At 40.2% G+C, this 18140-nt stretch overlaps 1 protein-coding gene across 1 annotated transcript in view; it reads left to right on the plus strand.

Annotated features, from left to right (window-relative positions):
- Positions 1 to 18140, plus strand: part of MAPKAP1 (MAPK associated protein 1) — a 243964-nt gene that overhangs the window by 145434 nt on the left and 80390 nt on the right. Inside the window, 1 exon segment of the mRNA XM_032308575.1 lies at positions 1398 to 1507. Within this exon segment, the coding sequence (XP_032164466.1) occupies positions 1398 to 1507 (110 nt within the window).

The following is an 18140-nucleotide window of genomic DNA, read 5'->3' on the forward strand; positions in this document are numbered from 1 at the left end:
GAGGTAAAGAATGGCTGGAGCTCAGGCATGATTCAGTAACAGAGTGTTCAGTAAAATTAGCTTGACAGTTCTCAGGCCTGCTGTTCAATAGCAAGAACTTGACCAAGTTAAAATGGATGATCGTGCTGGCTAGACCAGCGTCGACTTTTGCTTTTTAACAAATGGAATGTCAAGGATTAAACAGCGAGCCGTATGGAGAGGAGGGGTGTGGAGATGTCTTTGTATTAGGGAAGCAAATTGGGTCCTTGGTTTTGAGATTGGCCCCCCAGCCCCTGTGGAAAGCCAGCCACCTGGTTGGGTCCAAACTAGGTCCCAAAGAGGTTTAAGGCCTCTTCTCAGCCTCTCCTTCCGTTGGGAAGCTTTTCCATGGCTTAGCTTGGGGCTTGGCTTTTCTTTCGGATTTCTTGTCAGTATGAAGTTCTGCCATATTTTTTGGCTGTGTGTTCTCCTTTGAGATTCTTATGAGGAAATGGGAATGCGACCAAACTCCTTGTGGTAATTCCCATGTTCCATCGTTGGAAACTTGGGTCCCATTTGTTAGATGAGCTGCTTGGAATTGGCCTGTTTTGTTCTGGTGCCCGAGCATAGTGAGTAGTATTTGTGATACTTGCTACTGCAATTAACAGTCTTAGTGAAGTCCTACCTCACCCAGGGATGGGCTTCTGTTTTTAGGGTACTTGTTCCCTACCAGATTTCTCGCTATCTACATGAACTATTCCCTTCAAGTTTGACTGACTAGAAGTTTACAAGTAGTCTTAGTGTTTTGTCTTATAATTATTTAAGCTTCATTTCATATTTTGTTTGACCTTCTTGGACTAAGTAGATTAAAACATTCCTACTGAAGTATATATAGACCGTATATTCAAAATTTATTTATTTACTTATTTACTAGCCACTTAGGAAGAGCCTTTTTTTCCTTATTCTAAATTGCTTTGGGCTGTCATTCTCCCCCATCACTCCCCCGCCACCCACCATCCTCACCCCATGACATTTTTCCTGTAGGGCTCCATGAGCTTTAATGTGATGGTAGTATCTGCCTGCAGTGACATCTACTGACACAAGCTAAGTTTATTGTCAACCCGTGTTCAAGATTTGGCTTGGGAGCCAACACGAGTAACCCACGGTACTAGTGACCCACACTGACCAATTAGATTCAATTTGAGATAAATTAGAAAAACATTTCCTAACTCTGACCTTCCTTTCACTTGGAACTGTTTATACCAGAAAGCCCCCCACCCTCTCTCTCTCTCTCTCTCATTAGAAGTTAGTCTGTTTTTTTTTTAATAACTGGCACTTTGAGGTACACTCAGTAAAACTTTATTAAACACAATGAAGACCGCAGTAACAGTCCTCTGGTTGAATGTTAGTGATGATTTAATATTTGTCTTTTCCTACAGAAATGCTGCTCATGGATTCTCCCTTATTCAGGTGGACAACACAAAGGTCACCATGAAAGAAATCTTGCTTAAGGCAGTGAAGCGAAGAAAAGGATCCCAGAAAATTTCAGGTGAGACCCTGGAAATAGAAAATTAACCGTTAGTTTAAAAGTGTTTGGTATGTGCATACGTGTGCGTGCATGCGTCAGTATGTGCACATGTGTGTGTGTGTCTGTGTGTGAGAGAGGGCTGGCTGAATTGTTTTAGATATCATTGCTAGAAGGTTTGGTTAGCAGATCTACAGCCCAAAAAAAAAAAAAAAAAAGTGGTTTTTTTTTTGTTTTGTTTTTGAAACTGCCCCTGGGCCCAAGGAAGGGTTTGGGTCGGTGGCATGTATGAGAAGAATGTGTTCCTATTGATTATGGAAGTTCCACCATTAATAATGTGTGGTAGATTGATATATCTATTTGAACTATTAGTTGGTGTAAAGCTGTCTTAAAAACCAAATGCTAAATTTGAAGGACTGCTTTTAATTTCATGTTTTCACGTAATTTTCCATGGGGGAAACTTTCAGTTGCTAGTGTTTGGGGTTTGCAGTAAAAGAAAAACAGTCTTCGTTTTTACCAAATGAGGACAACTGTAAAAAAAAATTTTTAAAGATAAATCACTTGATGTGCACCAAATACCTGTTAATCTTTAATTCCTCATTACCCAACTTTGTACAGAAAATAAGCTTATAGTATTAGCTATGATATTTAAAAGATATAAGGGAAAAAAATATTACCAGTATTGAGAAATAATTATTTTGAGAAATAGCTCGAAGATTTGTCATACCACAGACAACTTTAATATAAATCAACCTCTCTATGACATGTCAAATACCATCGCTTTGTAAATAAATGAGACTTCCTCAACACCTTTGGTTTCATCTTCTGGAGAGGAAAAAATGCATTACTCAGGTTGAAGAAAATAGTTTTGTGTTCTTTTTAAGGAGAGGCATATAATCTGTTCCAGATTTAATTAGCTATCTTCAGATGAAAGCTGAAGTTTTAATAAAAGTTAGAAGAGATAACACAGTGAAGGACACGGATGAGCTGTCTCAAGGCCATATTCCAGGGGAACGATAAGAGCTGTAAAAAATGGCAGAGGAGAGCAATTGAATGGAGCAATGAAAATCTGATTCTCATAAAAAAGAGAGAGAGAGAGAGATGCTGGTAGGGGCGGTTGTAGATGAGACCTGCTAGCGTCTGCAAGCAATTTGGATGCTTGCCAGGAGTCATTGTTCACCCTCGGCTGTGGCGGCTCTGTCCAGATGTGCCAACTGCACGTTTCGGCTTTTGCCAGCTGACTGCGCCGTTTGATAACCAGCTCTCTGGATGCCCATCACTGGCCGCAGAGATAGAATTAAATGATGATGATCTTCCCACAAGTTGGGAGAGGAAACAATGCATATAAATCTTGATTTCATCTCAGCATGAGAAGTCTTTATCCATCATCACTCATAATGAACAAGTCGTTAGCTGGGATGAATGGTGTTCTGGTTTTTCCAAACACCTCTTTTGTTCATTTTTTGGGTGACTTTTATCCATTGCATGGGGGTCAAACCTCTTTACATTTAAGGGATGATTGAAGAGGCATAGCCTCGCCTTCCCAGGGGAAAGTAGATATTTGGGGGTTCTAAGTGCCAATCTAGTAGCATTTAAACAGCTTCAGATATTTAAAAAGCATTCATCTTCCTTTAGGATCCTGTTTTTTCCTTGCGTTTTGACCCTAAGTTTTTTACACAGTAGTGCATTTGGTGACACATTCATTGTATTCAAAGATAGCATTATTCCAGGTTGTCCAAGAGGAGTGGGAACCAGCTTTTTAAACCTTCTTAATAGAAATTCAGCTGTCGCAGATTTTTTTAGACCATGAAACCTTTGTGAACTCGCTGAGGTGCAGCTAAACCAGTGTCTTTGCCTCTGTCTGCAGCTCTCTCTTTCCAATTGTGTACCTATTTATCTGTGTCCATCTCCAGCAACCACGTTTATCATACACATGGTTATTCATGTTCACCTTTGTGTACACATCCCTGCCATTTCCATCAGAGACTTTGCCATATCCAAAACACAGTAATCTGCATTATTTATTCCTTTTCATGCTACAGAAGTCATTTGAGATTGATGTATTTACATAAATTACTTTCTATTTTCTTAATCCAAAAAGCTCTATAAAATGGGAAGCTCTTTCTATTGCTTTATTAAGTCTGGTCTCATGAAACAGAGGATCTCCAGTTTAACAAAGATGTTGATTTAAGGTTAGCGTGGTAAAGCTGGTGTGTTTGATGGTTTTGAACTTTGTGTTGTGGAGTGGGCTTGTTTTGGAGGGTAATTAACAAAAAGAAGAAAATCCTCTTGTCATAGGTGGAAACGCAGTATGTTTACTTTAAAAAAAAAAGGCTGTTAGTGCTCACTGTTGGCTATGAAATACTTCTACACATTATGACACCTGAACTCGGTCCTGAACTCGAGAACTTGGTGGCAGGAGATGCCAGGCTAGAGACGTTCAACCTCCACTTGCTGTCTGCGGCGACCCCTGCAACCTCTGCGAGAAAGGGGCCTGCCTCGCCCCATGTCCAGGACAGCAGTGGAGCGCTCCCCCTCTCTCCAAACTGCTTTTGCCTGATGGAGTCCAGAGCAGCACTTGTCTCTTTGCTGCTCTTACTTAACTGAAGTGAGAGGCAAGATTAAACAACGTGGGCCATGTGGAGGCGAGAGTTCTCACTACTCGTTCATTAGGGGTTAGTTGCACTACAAACAAGGTTTCAGAAATCCTTTTCCAGGCTGACAGTGCACTTCTTTTGCTTACTCACAAACCTCTAACTTCTCTTCTCTTTTTTCCAGACCGACCATACAACTTTCCATTTCACAGTAATCATAAATTGAGAACCAAAACTATTTTATTATGAAACCTAGATGTGGGTTTAATGACTGTTCTAATGTTTAAGTACTCTGTTGCCCTTCCGTCTGGCACTCCCCGATTTTCATTTGTAAAAAATTGGAAGGTGGCAGATATCTGAGCAAAAGAAGTCTTCTTTGTTTAGGTGGATAGGTTTGTCACTGGAAACTCGTAGGGGTTTTTTTGTTTTGTTTCGTTTTTTGTTTTTTGTTTTAACCCATAGAGTTTTAAAATATTTTTGCTTGGTATGGGTAGACTATCATTATAGGCACTTGTAACTGATCTAGAATTTTGACTTGCATTATTTGTAATTATCATCATCATAACTATTTATGAACACTGCAGGGTTTTTTCTATTAATATTCATGTACTGAACCAGAGTAATCTTTTCACAGTGTGTTCCAGTCAGTTCTCTGCTAAGGCCCATTTTTTTTTAAAAGCCATTTTTAAATGTCTCTTTTAAAAAAGTTTCTCTGCAGCTTTTCATTTTATTACTGACCCACTTGACATTTGGAAGCTACCTGCACTGGCAGAAAGTCCCCACTGTTTAATAAGAGAATTGTAAATGGAGAATCTGGTTTTGGAAGAGTTAGCTGGAACCTCTTTACTTATTTTTATAGTTGTGTGGGTGAGTTTTTGACATAATGAAGAGTAGCCAGTCAGGTCCCTTGATTTAGCTGGTAAAATATATGGACTTTGTTATTTAGTGAGTAAAACCCTTAGCCATCAAGTTCTCCTTTGGTCAAGTTCACCCTCATAGTCAGTGACCTTCTGAGCCTCTTAGTATTTTGTTGTTATTTAAAAATGCTGTCACCCACCAACCTTTACCAGCCTCCTGAAGCATGGTGTTGGGTACGGCAGGAATGCTTAAGAAATGGAGGCAGATACTGTTTCAGTTTTACATTGACACAGAAATATAGTTAACTGTTGGTCTACAAAAGAGAGAGGGCTTTGACGTGGGATGTTCCAAGCAGAATAGTTCTCTCTGTGGCTTTGTTATGGGATTTGTTGTCATTTTGAAATGAAGGTGTTTTTCTTTATCATCTGCTGAGAGATTGAACCAGAAGCATGTTAACTTTTTCTTACCTTTGTTCATTCTTGCCTTTCAATGTGAAAGACAAATTTTTATTAATCTGAAAATCCTTTTGAAATGTTCTTGTAGTAGTATTAATAAAACTTATGACATTCATTTCTGGTTTTCCCTTATAAAATTTCACCTAGATTTTGAAAGATAAATGTTAGCTTTGTTTAGAGTCACAGACCACCCTATTGTTTGCTAATGTGCTGTGTTTTCACAGGGCACCTAGAATGTCATTAGTGACATGGTCTAGACTAAGACTCCTCTCCATTATTCCCTAATATATTGCTAGGCTCAGAGAAGGTGAGCAAACAGCAATCGCAGGGTGCAGGGTTCTGATCAGAAAGAGGGCTAATGATGACATCATTGGACTCTCAAGTTTTATATTAGAGATTCATGTAAAATGTACATTTTGATCCATACTATATTTGTACTTTCATTCATCCTGTATTCTCATGTGTCAGACCTATGCTGGGTACAGGGAGACAATGGAAGGCAGATTTACAAGGCCCTTGCTGAGGAGGAACTTACATTTTAGAAGGAAGGTAAATATGAAGTGCTGAGAGAGAGAATAATAAGATGCAACATATAGGATGGTAACGGAATTCCTCCCTGAGAAATTGACATTTAAATTGTGACTTTCACATTTAAGCTGTGAAGAGTTGGGCAGGGCCAGTGTCATTCAAAGCAGTGGCTATTAAAGGCTTACTATACTTTAATATAAAAAGAACATTTCAGATTTTTTTGTAGTTAATTTGCTTCACTCTCTCCCCCACCCACCCTACCTACCCAAAAAAGTAGTAAAATTGACCCTTGACTTGTTTCCTGGGCAAAGTCCCCATCCATGTCTTACCCATGAGCAGATCCTCTCAGTTTTGCCTCCAGAATACATCCTGAATTTGTTCAGTCTTTTCCATCTCCCCTGGGTGAGTCCAGATTGCTATGGCTTTACCCAGACTGTTGAAATAGCATTTTTTCTGGTTTTCCTGCCTCTACTCTTGTCCTCCTCCTGTCTTTTGTCTACACAGCAGCGAGAGGGTTCTTCTAAACTATAAATTAGATCATATCTGCTCTACATCCTTCAGAAACTTTCAGAATAAAACCCAGACTTTGAACTACTATAAAACACTGAGGCCCAAAGAGGGGAAGGGACATACAGAGAATATGAGCACAAAGAAAGAAAAGAATTGGGAAGAAGTGCAGAATTGATCATTGCAATATGAGAAATATATACAGACCAGGCGGAGAACCTGGGAAGCCAGGGTAGGATTTGGAGCCTGTAACTTAATGTGGACCTGCTCAATTTAATAGACAGACAACAGCAGAGCCAATCTCTGACACCCTTTCTGCAACACCTCACTTGGTAGGCCTTAACTGTCATGCCAGGTAGACCTAGAAAGTAGCATACTAATTATTAATTAATTATCAGTGATGTTTTAAGGGGATTTGTATGTCAGGAGAGGAGTTCGCTTTCCACGATACATGGTTCCTTCCAGTGGGGTAAGAGCTGATTTATTGCGTGCCTTTGTGTACTTATATGTACTATCTCATTTAATCTGCAAACACCCCGAAAAAGTAGATTTTGTTATGCTTGTCTTACAGACGAGAATTTAGAAATGCTTGGGGGAGGGGTGTACGTTAAAATTAAGGAACCATTGAGAACTATGTATGTAACCATATGCTTACCTCTCTGAGCCTTTCTTAGCTCTAAAAGGACTTCAAGTTACCCAAATTTCCACAGTAAGTAAATAGCAGAATCTAAACTGAGCCCAGGCTTTTCTGACCTCAAAGCCCATACACTTTTTATTGTACCATGTTGCTTATTAGAACCCTAATGGGAGAACAAATTTAAAATTCTGTAAACAGAAATGTTCATTGATTCTAAGATCTAAATGCACTAGGGAAGTGCAGCATTTAAAGGAACCCTGTGGTGAATCTGGATATAAAGCCAGGAATTCTTTTTGTAATTGCACAGTTTGTCTGTATTGGTGTCAGTTTTAATGTTTTATGTCTGGCTTTCTTAAAGCAACATACACCTGTCCTGAGCTGCCCTGTAGAAAAGAGAAACCCATATGTTTTAGAGAGAGTCGGGTCTCTAACACTCTTCTAACCTGAAATGTTCTCTAAAGGCTGAAGTAAGCTAAAGAATCTTCTTGCTGTAGAGTTGAAGATTCTTCCTCCATGTGTAATTGTAGAGATGGAAAATCTAGTAACTGTTCTTCTATGAAGTAATTTGCGAACTGGAGACACAGACATGTGGTTTCCTTATGCTGTAGCAGGTAATCCTTTAAAAGAAAAAAGAAGAAGATGAAGAAGAAAATGTAAATAGGACTGTTTAAAAGTTCTTAGTCGGGGCACCTGGGTGGCTCAGTGGGTTAAAGCCTCTGCCTTTGGCTCGGGTCATGATCCTGGGGTCCTGGGATCAAGCCCCGCATTGGGCTCTCTGCTCAGCGGGGATCCTGCTTCCTCCTCTCTCTCTCTCTACCTGCCTCTCTGCCTACTTGTGATCTCTGTCTGTCAAATAAATAAAATCTTTAAAAAATAAATAAATAAAATAAATGTTCTTAGTCAAAAAGGCAGTAATTTCTATGGAAAACTGCTCCTCCTCATGAAATAATAAATAATCATGCCAGTGCCACTCATACACGGCGGCCGGATGAGACGTGAAGACCGGGTACTTCGTATCCAGTGACCCAGTGGGAAAACGATAGAGAAAATCAGGGCAGCTCAAGTGTTTAAATGTCTAACTCAGAAATGCCCCGGGCAAGAAGCTCCAAGTTAAATATTCCTCTTTCCCTCTTCTCTCTGCCTTTTTATCTTGTTGTCTCTTCCCACCTGAGCTTCCCCCTGTCTGGAGTGCTCTGAGGCTCCTGATGGATCTTCTTGAGAATAGAGCAGAGCATGTTAAAGATGGCATTGCAGTCAACTATTTTATCTAGGAAGCCTGGAAATTTAGAGAATTTATGTCAGGCAAAAATCTTTGGGAACCACTTTAGAGACCCAATTATTTTAGAAGGGTATTATGAGCTCTCACAACCGCCACATCAGAAAAACCTGAAATACATCATTCGCCAAAACTACATTTGACCAGCGTTTACTCTTCCTGCTAGTCGCTAATCTTTCAGAAGTTCCTCTTCCATCACAAAATCTATTCATTCACTCCATCTGGGGCAGTCACAAACGTGGATTAGATTAAAGCAAAAGCCGAATGAAAGAAAGAGGAAAGACCTGTTCTCCTGACAGGCTGTGTAGTGCCGCAGGAGGCACATGTATTTTGAAGTCAGAGGAAGGACCTCTCTCTGGACCACTAGGGACTAATTCTAGAGCATCACTAATAAATAATAGCTTTACAGGAAAAAAAAAAATAAAGAAATACTGCATTCAATGTACATATTGATTGTAAGCTGTAGCCTAATTTTAGAGATGTTATAAAGTAGGAAAAAAATGCATCTTAGAATGAAGAACTATGGTAACAGAACGCATAATCCCGTACTTACCTCTCTGAGCCATGCTTTCCTCAGCTGTGACACAGGAGAGGTTGAAGGAGGGGTCACCTAGGGCACTGTGGGAAGGGGCAGGTGTGCTCTACAGCTCCACAGTGTGGCTCTGACAGACCCTGTTGACATCAGTGGTTACCGTGCCTCGCTTCCTGCTCTGGGCCAGCCCTGTGCTCGAATCAGGTGGAAACCCAGTGAGAAAACAGATTGAGAAAAGGGGGCAGTAAAATATGGCAAATTCACAAGGAGAAATACGTAACCTACTAAAGCAGCATAGATTAGGGAGTACTTAAAACTACTGGGTGAGACAGGGCCTGAGGAAAGATGCTCTGGAGTAATGGATTTGGTAGTTTTTTGAAGATTAAATAGAATTTTGCCAGATGGGTAAGTGAGAGGAAGGACATTCCAGGCAGAGACATTTTGAGACGTAGTAACGGAACACGGATATCCCAAATGAGTGGAGCAAGAACAAGGCAGAAGGTCAGCTGCAGAAGCCAGGCAGGGGCCAGATCTGATCAGACCAGGCCCCATAAGGTACTCAAAACTAGGAGAGCTGTATTTGCTTACTGGGGGCTTATTTTGCAGCAGACACTGTGTAGAAACTGGGGATTTTGTTAAAGCCAAGAAATGGTCCTTACCCTCCCAGAGCTTACTGTTTAGTTCTTCCGGGAGAAAAACAAACAGGCAATTACAATACCATGCATGTGATCAGAGGAAATAAGTGTAGGGCCTGGGCACACACATTGTGGGAGGGGAGACTAGGAGACTGTGGGAGTCAGGGAGAACCTCCAGGTGAGACCTGAAGATGGTGGAAACTGACCAGATGAAGAGAACTGGGAAAGAGCATTTAGGCTGAAGGAGTGAGTTGAGAGAGCTTGACGCCTTCTGGAAACCACTTGTAACTCAGTATAATGAGCAGTAGAGTAGGAGTTAGGAAGGTGGGGCATTATGAGGCTGAAGTGGTCGTTTGGGACCAGGTCATGTTTGTAAACCGTGTTGAATTTGAACTTTATTCTGGTGGCAGAGGGGAACCATTGAAAGGAGAACAATATAGTCAGAATTTCTTTTAGAAAACACACTGTCTGCATGATAAAAATCGATTAGAGGACATAAAACAGGAGGCAGAGACACCGGTGAGGAGGCTCTTGAGGACTCAATCCAACGGATGATGAGGCCTGAATTAAGGCGTGGGGAGAAGAGGATGTGCTCAGTACAGGAAGCAGAGGAATGGACACCATAGTCGAATCGGATTTCTTTTATTAGAGCTAAATGCAGTTTGAGGAGAAATACCTTGAAATACCTTGAAGCTGCCACCCATTCTGGTGTTAATATTAAAACGAGGGGGTGGTAGAAGACAGGCTTTTAAAGATTTCTTTTTAATAAAGTAAATGCTTGTTGAAAAAAAAATCAAGCATTTAGAATATGCATGAAGTAAAAAGAAACCTGTGTCAAGGTTTCTTCTGACTTTATTTGGTGTGAACCCTTGGTTTTTTATCCAGTTCATACATAGACAGACATACAGGCTCTAAGTTTCATGTGGGCAGTACCCTGTTTTTTGTTTTTTTGTTTCTTTAAATCACTATATACCCAGCATCTAGCAGAGTGTCAAACAGAAGACACTCCATAAATGTTTGTTAAATGAACTTGTAAAAACTGTATCCACGTAATGATTTTTAAGGATACCACACAGTGTGTATGGTTTTGCATTTGTATTTCACTCAGTATTATGTCATAAGCTTTTGACTATGTTAGAGCTAATATTGCAGTTTTATCTTGCTAGTTACATTTATTTAACTTAGCTCTCTGTTGTTGGGCATTTGGATTATTTCCAAATTTCCAGTTTTACACAAACAGAGTGAACAATCTGGTATGAATATTCATTGCACGTTTGTGCTAGATGTTAAATATGGGATTGCTTGTCAGAAGTTTGCTTCCTTAAAATGTTGAGAAAAACAAATTGCCCTTTAAAAAGTTTATACCGATTCTTTGACACTCTAAGAATATATGAGAGCCTCTTTTCCCACCCCCTTACTAACACCGATGTTATCAATCTTTAATTTTTGCCAAACTGATGGCTAGCAGTTAATATTGCATTTTAATTTGCATTTCTGGGGCTTTTGTGTAAAGTTAAGCATTTTTAAAGTGTTTTTATTTGCCATTTATCTTTCTAAAAGATAGTTTTTAAGTCACTTGTTTTAGTGGGAAGAGAAATTGAGAAGCCTAATTTCACAAAACTGTTTTTAAGAAGGACCCTGTAGTTTAGCATACATTTCACCCTCCCACTCCCTTTCCTGCCCCAGTACACACACACACACACACACACACACACACACACACACACACACACACACACACACACCCCGATATAGAGGAGAGGCACACATCCAGCCCAGGCCATTTTACTTGTTTGCCTTTTCATTCACCAGCAGAGCTTCTGTTTATGTGCTTGGAGAGAAGTAGCTGATAATTCACTAGACTTCGGTTCACCTCATTTAGGACCTTATGTTGTTACTTGCCTGCTTTGTCACAAAACTATTTGAAACAACAGACTTCCTGTTAAATAGTTTATTTTAGTCTGGTACGTGTATATAGTACTTAGAAAATGCATCATAATCGGAAGTCGGAAATGTAGACCAAGAAGTTGTCACCCCTTAACAGGTTTATTTTGGGGAGGCACATCTAAGGACACGTCTGGCAGTATTATAAACAGCACTGGCACCAAGGGCAACTGTGGGGGGTTAATGGGGACCCTGCATCATTCCTTGCCATGTGCCTGGTGAGTTAACTCCTAGAAGTTTCTGGGAATGGTAGCAAGTGGGGAAAAGACTGCAACCAACAATCAGTGTCACAAAGTGGGGATGACTAATTTGCTGAGGACACCGTTGAGACAGATGTTTAATTAGCTCAAGTCAGAGTGGATAAATTGGGAGAGGACTGCCTATGCAGAGAGATGCCCTGTTCCCTCATCTCTCATTTAACTGGTTGGGTTTGGGTTTTTGTCCTTACCGTTTTCTTTTTGAAGGCAACGTCCTCAGACTCAGGGGAACTGTGAGGGGGAATAGGAGAAAAAGTACCCTTTGGTACATCTCCTGAACGCTTACTATATTTTTGTATTTACAAAGACCTTGTGAAATAGACATCATCTATTTTTTATGGTTGAGAAAACCAAGGCCATTTATGTGTGTATTGTGCATATGTGCACACATTCTTGTGTGGATTGCTAATGAGTGACATAGATGAGATTTGAACCTGTACCCCTTGATTCTTAAGCCCAGTGTTTTTTCTCTGTACTGCAGCTTTCCCATTTAAATTATAATGCAAGTGAGAGAACTTTCTGGAATAAAAGTAATCTGTACATTGACAGGAGCTGGTATCACACAAATGTATACATTTGTTGGAACTGTCAAATGGTACTCATAAGATTTGTGCATTTCACTGTATGAAAATTTTACCTGAAAGTAAAAAGAGAATCTCAAACAAATATTGGATAAAAGTTAAGCACACTGAATGTACTGTTGTCTGCTCACTGCTTTGAAATGCATTTTTTTTAAAAGATGCATTGGTGGATGGATATATGATAAAGCAAACATGGGAAAATTGCCAATTGTAGGATCTAAGTGGTAGGTATATGGGTTTTCAGTGTACAGTTCTTTCAACTCCTCTGTTTTAAAAATGTTTATAATAAACTAGGAAAGAACTTATAAAAATAAAATACATATATTTTAGGTTCTGCTTATTAATTTAAATTTCTGAACTTACAAATAATTATCTTTGTGGCATGGAAAACACTAATCTTTACTTCCTATAGGGTATTTTATCTTTCATTACTTCATATGTTAAAGGACATCTTTGCGGTCATAGTTTCTTCGATGTACCTGTGGTTTTAAGTAGCATATAGAGTTATGAAAATATAATAGTTGTTACCACTTAATCGAATATTAAAAATTTGCCAGGCAATCTGCCAAACACTTTCTAGTGATTTCTTTTAATCCTTAAATCGAGTGAATTGGTTGTTATTTTTGTTTTATGAAAAAGAATACTAAAGCTCAGAGAGTCTGCAGGACCTGTCCAAGGTCAGACAGCTAGTAAGTTGGGGAACTGGGATTTAAACCTAGATGTATGCTGCCAAAGTTCATATTCCTCCTACTGGCTAAGGTCCCCAGGTCCACATGTCAGTGGAAGCAGGTATGCTTTTCTCCCTCGAGAGACCAAGTGCACCTGCTTCATTCGGACGTGGCAGCATGATTCAGTGGAAAGAGTACGGGCTTTGGACCCAAACCAGCCCAAATCTCCACCTTGGCTTGCCTTTCCACACAAGGTATAAGGTTAGACAAGTCATCAGACCTTTTTCACTTTGGTTCTCTTTTCTGTCAACAAGGATAATAATGCCTACCTCGCAGGGCTGTTGTTTTGTCTGGATGCATATAAAACAGTACATAGTAGTTCAGTGGATGTCAGCTGCCTTTATCCCTGTTGCTACGATGGCACCAAGCACACCATAAAATCTGGCTTTTGAGGTTTTGGTTTACTTCCTTTTCTGCCCATATGACTTGGCTTTTGCCTGTGTCTTTTGTTTGCAACGAATGAAGTCTGTGGAAAGCTTATACCCTGTGATAGAACCAGCCTTTGAATTATGTTTGGATATGGGTCTGCTGGAAGCACCCTTTATTTTGAACAAGGAGGAAACTAGATCTGGAGAGCCAACTCTAATGATTTTTGACTACCAAGAAAACCCATGTCAGGTATGTAGGGGTGGTCAAATGGTCAAAGGCACATTCGTCGTGTAGCAGATATCAGCAAATTTCATTTACTCTACGGAAGATTCTAGAGAGAAAGCGAACAAATTACAGTTATCTGTAACAAACATGTTTACAGGTGATTATAAAAAGCCTTTGTATTAAGAGCCAAGTAGCTCACAAAGCCTGTTGCTGCTTCTTAGAAAACATTTAAAAGGGGAAATATAATGAAACATCTGTGTGATTTTTGAGGAATGATTACAGAAGTTACAGGGAGGTTTGGAGTGCTGTGTCTTTCCCTTACACTCTCCATGAAGAGTCTTTGTCTCCCCCAGAGGAAGCAGACGGCCTGTTTCTTCAGGCAGGCCGTTCATGAATTTATCCTGTTAGTAGCTGTAAGGAAAACTCTTCCTCTGCCAAGGCTGGGTTTGGCTATTTTCATGAAAAATTATCACTTTATATGAGCTGCAGTCTCATAGAAGACCTCTTTCAGGCCAGCCCAGAGACCTGAGACACCCCACTTCTATCTCACTGTTTTCAGAGGTGTGACACTAGAGCCAGTCTTCCTCCCTTACACAGTTTAAAAGGCAGTTTTACAATTACAGTGACAACTTTCCACAAGGAGTTTTTCCTTTTTGAGTAAGCTACAAATGCCAGTACTTTCTACAACACCTTTAAATGCATTAAGAAAAGAAGAAGAAAAATAGCTAATGAGTCAGGATATTTCTTCTGTCTTAACAATGACAGTAGTACCCAGAGACAGAGATGACTTAAAATCAGGAAAAGGCATTGGAGCGGCACTAGGAGGCAGGTCTGGGGAAAGGAAGTATCAGCCCTTACTTCTCATTACCTAGCTACTGATCACAGTCAGCAAGGTGGATAGATTTTACTGTGCCATCAAACCACTTTTTCAAACAGAAAGTCAGAGAGATGTGATTAAAGCCCAAGTGCTACAGAAGATACAGGGTGGTCTATTGGAGCTCCTCAATCTTCCCCAAAACTGTCATCACTGGATCATAGAAATATTGAATCATAACAGAACCCCAGCTTCCCTTTTTTTTTTTTTTTTTTTTTTTTTTTTTTTTTTTTTTTTTGCACACTACATTTAATAGAACAATGTGAGGGGCACCTGGGTGGCTCAGTGGGTTAAGCCTCTGCCTTCGGCCCAGGTCATGATCCCAGGGTCCTGGGATCGAGCCCCGCGTCGGGCTCTCTGAACAGCGGGGAGCCTGCTTCCCTTCCTCTCTTTCTACCTGCCTCTCTGCCTACTTGTGATTTCTGTCTGTCAAATAAATAAAATCTTAAAAAAAAAATAGAACAATGTGAATTAAGATAAAAGTAAGACAAAGTATGATTTAAGTCTAAAAAAAATCCTCAAGTACAGTGTATCCAAATCCAGACTCATCACTCAGTAAATATTTATGGGGTCTCTGCTACATTTTAATCAGTGTATAAGGATGGCAGGGCCTGCTCTCAGCTCTCATTTTAGTGGGGTAGAGAGTCAATAAAAACAGACCACCCAGCAAGTACTTTTTTTTTTTTTTTTTTTTTTTTTCCCAGCAAGTACTTTTGATACTCCCTTCTGGCTTTTAGCATGTTCATTTTCCAACTAAAAGGACTTCTTTGAGTCTCCAGTTTTGTGAGCGCTCCTCCTGAAAGGAGTCCCTCTTGCCTCCACGATCGGGCATTACCTCAGTCTTTCCACTTTAGCAAGTTTCCACGGATCTGCTGCTACTCGATTACCAGTATCACACCCTGATGCAGGAAGACGTGGACAGGACAGTGATGGCTGGATGAATTCGTGAGCAATGAGTGACTCATCACACCCAGAGCAACAGCATCAATTAAGAGGTACAGGTTGTATCTCAGCCTTGGAAACTGCTAGAGGGAACATTGTCCCTTAGCCACTCAGCCTTGCATCAGAGGCGCCATGGGCCTGCCCTGGTGAGTTCCTAATACATTGATCTTGCCAGATGTTGTTATGTACCTTACCAAGGAAAAGGACGAAGACCCTCCTTTTCCTTTGGGATGAGGGGAATTGAGCTTTCATTTGAGTACAATGAAAGTCCTTTGGGGAGAACAGGTTCCTTTTTGTTTGCCAGTACTCTAGCTGGCCTGGAGTTGGTGACTAACATATTTTGTGAAATGAGCAAAGGAGAAGCAGTGAAAGCCAATCTGCAGCCCACAGCTGCTTTGCTCCCTGCCAGCCCAGACCCAAGGCCACCCACTTCCTGTTCGGGAATAGAGTCACTGCACTTTCATTATTGGAGATCAAACTTCCTCTGAGAATTAAATCATCGAGTGAAAATGTAAATGTCTTAAAAATGAAACACAGTGCACATCAGTTGAAATAAGTGTTGCCTCCCAGGTTCCCAAGACATGAATCTCTAATGAGTCCTTGGGGAGCCAGTGGGATATAGCAAAAACAGACATTTTAAGCAATGATAATCAAGTAAGGGTGCCTAACAGGAAGAAGCTACTGCAAAAACTCTGTTCCAGAAAAAGAAAATTAAACTCCTTTCCAAAGCATGGCTGTGTTTTGTGTGAAAGGTATAGCCCACGCAGATTCCTTATCTCCCACAGCAGAAGTTAAATTGTATTATCTGATATTTATAATCATTTTTTAAAAAGCTGAGTAAGGGGGCGCCTGGGTGGCTCAGTGGGTTAAAGCCTCTGCCTTTGGCTCAGGTCATGATCTTAGGGTCCTGGGATCAAGCCCCGCATCCGGCTCTCTGCTCGGCGGGGAACCTGCTTCCCCCTCTCTGCCTGCCTCACTGCCTACTTGTGATCTCTCTCTCTCTGTCAAATAAATAAATAAAATCTTTAAAAAAAAAAAAAAAAAAAGGCTGAGTAAAGAATGCTAATAAAAAATAGGAAGGTGAGTACCAGAATAAATAGCCAAAAATTTTTGAAGTGATTACCTGTAAGAAGGGATTCAGGGAAATGCAGAGAATTAACTTTTTCACTATAGGACTTGTGGTATTATTTACTTCTATATACAGCAGCCGCCCACAGGTCCTATCCCTGTGCTTTAATAAAAACACCCTTTTTTGGGTGCCTGGGTGGCTCAGTGGGTTAAGCCTCTCTGCCTTTGGCTCAGGTCATGATCTCAGGGTCCTGGGATCAGCCCCACAGCGGGCTCTCTGCTCAGCAGGGAGCCTGCTTCCCCCTCACTCGCTGCCTGCCTACTTATGATCCCCACCCCCCTCTCTCTGTCAAATAAATAAATAAATTTTTAAAACACACACACACACACACTCCTTTTGTGCACTGGAAAAAAAATTAAATAAAATAAAAAATAAAACTAAATACAGTTGACCCTTGAACAACACAGGTTTGAACTGCGAGTCCACTTATGTGCCGATTTTTTACAGTACTATAAATGTATTTTCCTTATGTTCTTAACATCTTTAGCTTTGTTGTAAGAATATGGTATATAAAACATAACATATACATATGTGTGATACAGACACCATATCAAATATGTTCTAATCAACTGTTTGTGTTATTGGTAAGCTTTCCAGTCAGCAGTAGGCTCTTAGTAGTTAAGTTTGGATATTTGGCTGTGTGGGGGATCAGTGCCCCAACCCTTGTGTTGTTTAAGAGTCAACTACACAGTGTAAGAGGTACATAAATGATGAATCTTGGAACATGAAAATATTCAATAAAATTAAGATGTTTAAAAAAAGGAGTCAACTATACATGTTCCTTTGCAAAAAGTAAAAATAGTTTTTAAAATTTGTAAAAAAAGAAGATTAATTACTTTCAAATTCTAGAGCTTAGAAAGATTTCATTCTTTCCCTTGCTCACATGGACTTTATTTGGTAACTTCCTTTCTCCTAAAAGCCACAATCCATTTTATTGTGTGGATGTCAGTTTTCTGTGAGAATGCTGTTATTAAATAGTTGCTTTCCATTGCAAACATCTCCAAACCTTTTAAGACCAGCATGTTAGATGAGTATAACCATTATAGTGTGATTTTGCCAACATCTTGTCTCTGTGACCTGTTTTCTCCGCAGGTTAAAGCACAAGCTATTAGCTGAGTACTCTTGTCCCATCCTAAGAATGACTAATATCTCAAATATAAATGAAAACAGCTGCTTTTCCATAACATTAGAGTTCCAAACAGCTGTCACATGTACATTTTGACATTCTGGTTTTTTGTTTTTGTTTTGTTTTGTTTTTTACAAATTGGGACAAAAATTAGTTTACTGAATCACTTATCTGGTTAAGTATATCATCTAACTTCTGTGGAAAGGTGGAGAGGAGGTCAAGGAAAAGCCTATTGAGCTAGAATGCAGCTATCCACAAAGATTCAAACTTACTTAAAATGAAAACCCTGCGATGAGACCCCTCTGTGCTGAGAACAGAAGGTCTGTGGGGGCTGGCGATGGCTGCCACACCGGTGCCGCCCTTGCCAGAGAGCCTGCTTCTCGGCTGACAGCCATTGTTCTCTCTCTAGCTACAGAGACCGTGCAGTGCCACCCCCTTGTGTCCTCAACGCCTGAATCCG

This window comes from Mustela erminea, chromosome 12 (genome assembly GCF_009829155.1).
Source record: "Mustela erminea isolate mMusErm1 chromosome 12, mMusErm1.Pri, whole genome shotgun sequence".
NCBI classification, from domain to species: Eukaryota; Metazoa; Chordata; class Mammalia; order Carnivora; family Mustelidae; genus Mustela; species Mustela erminea.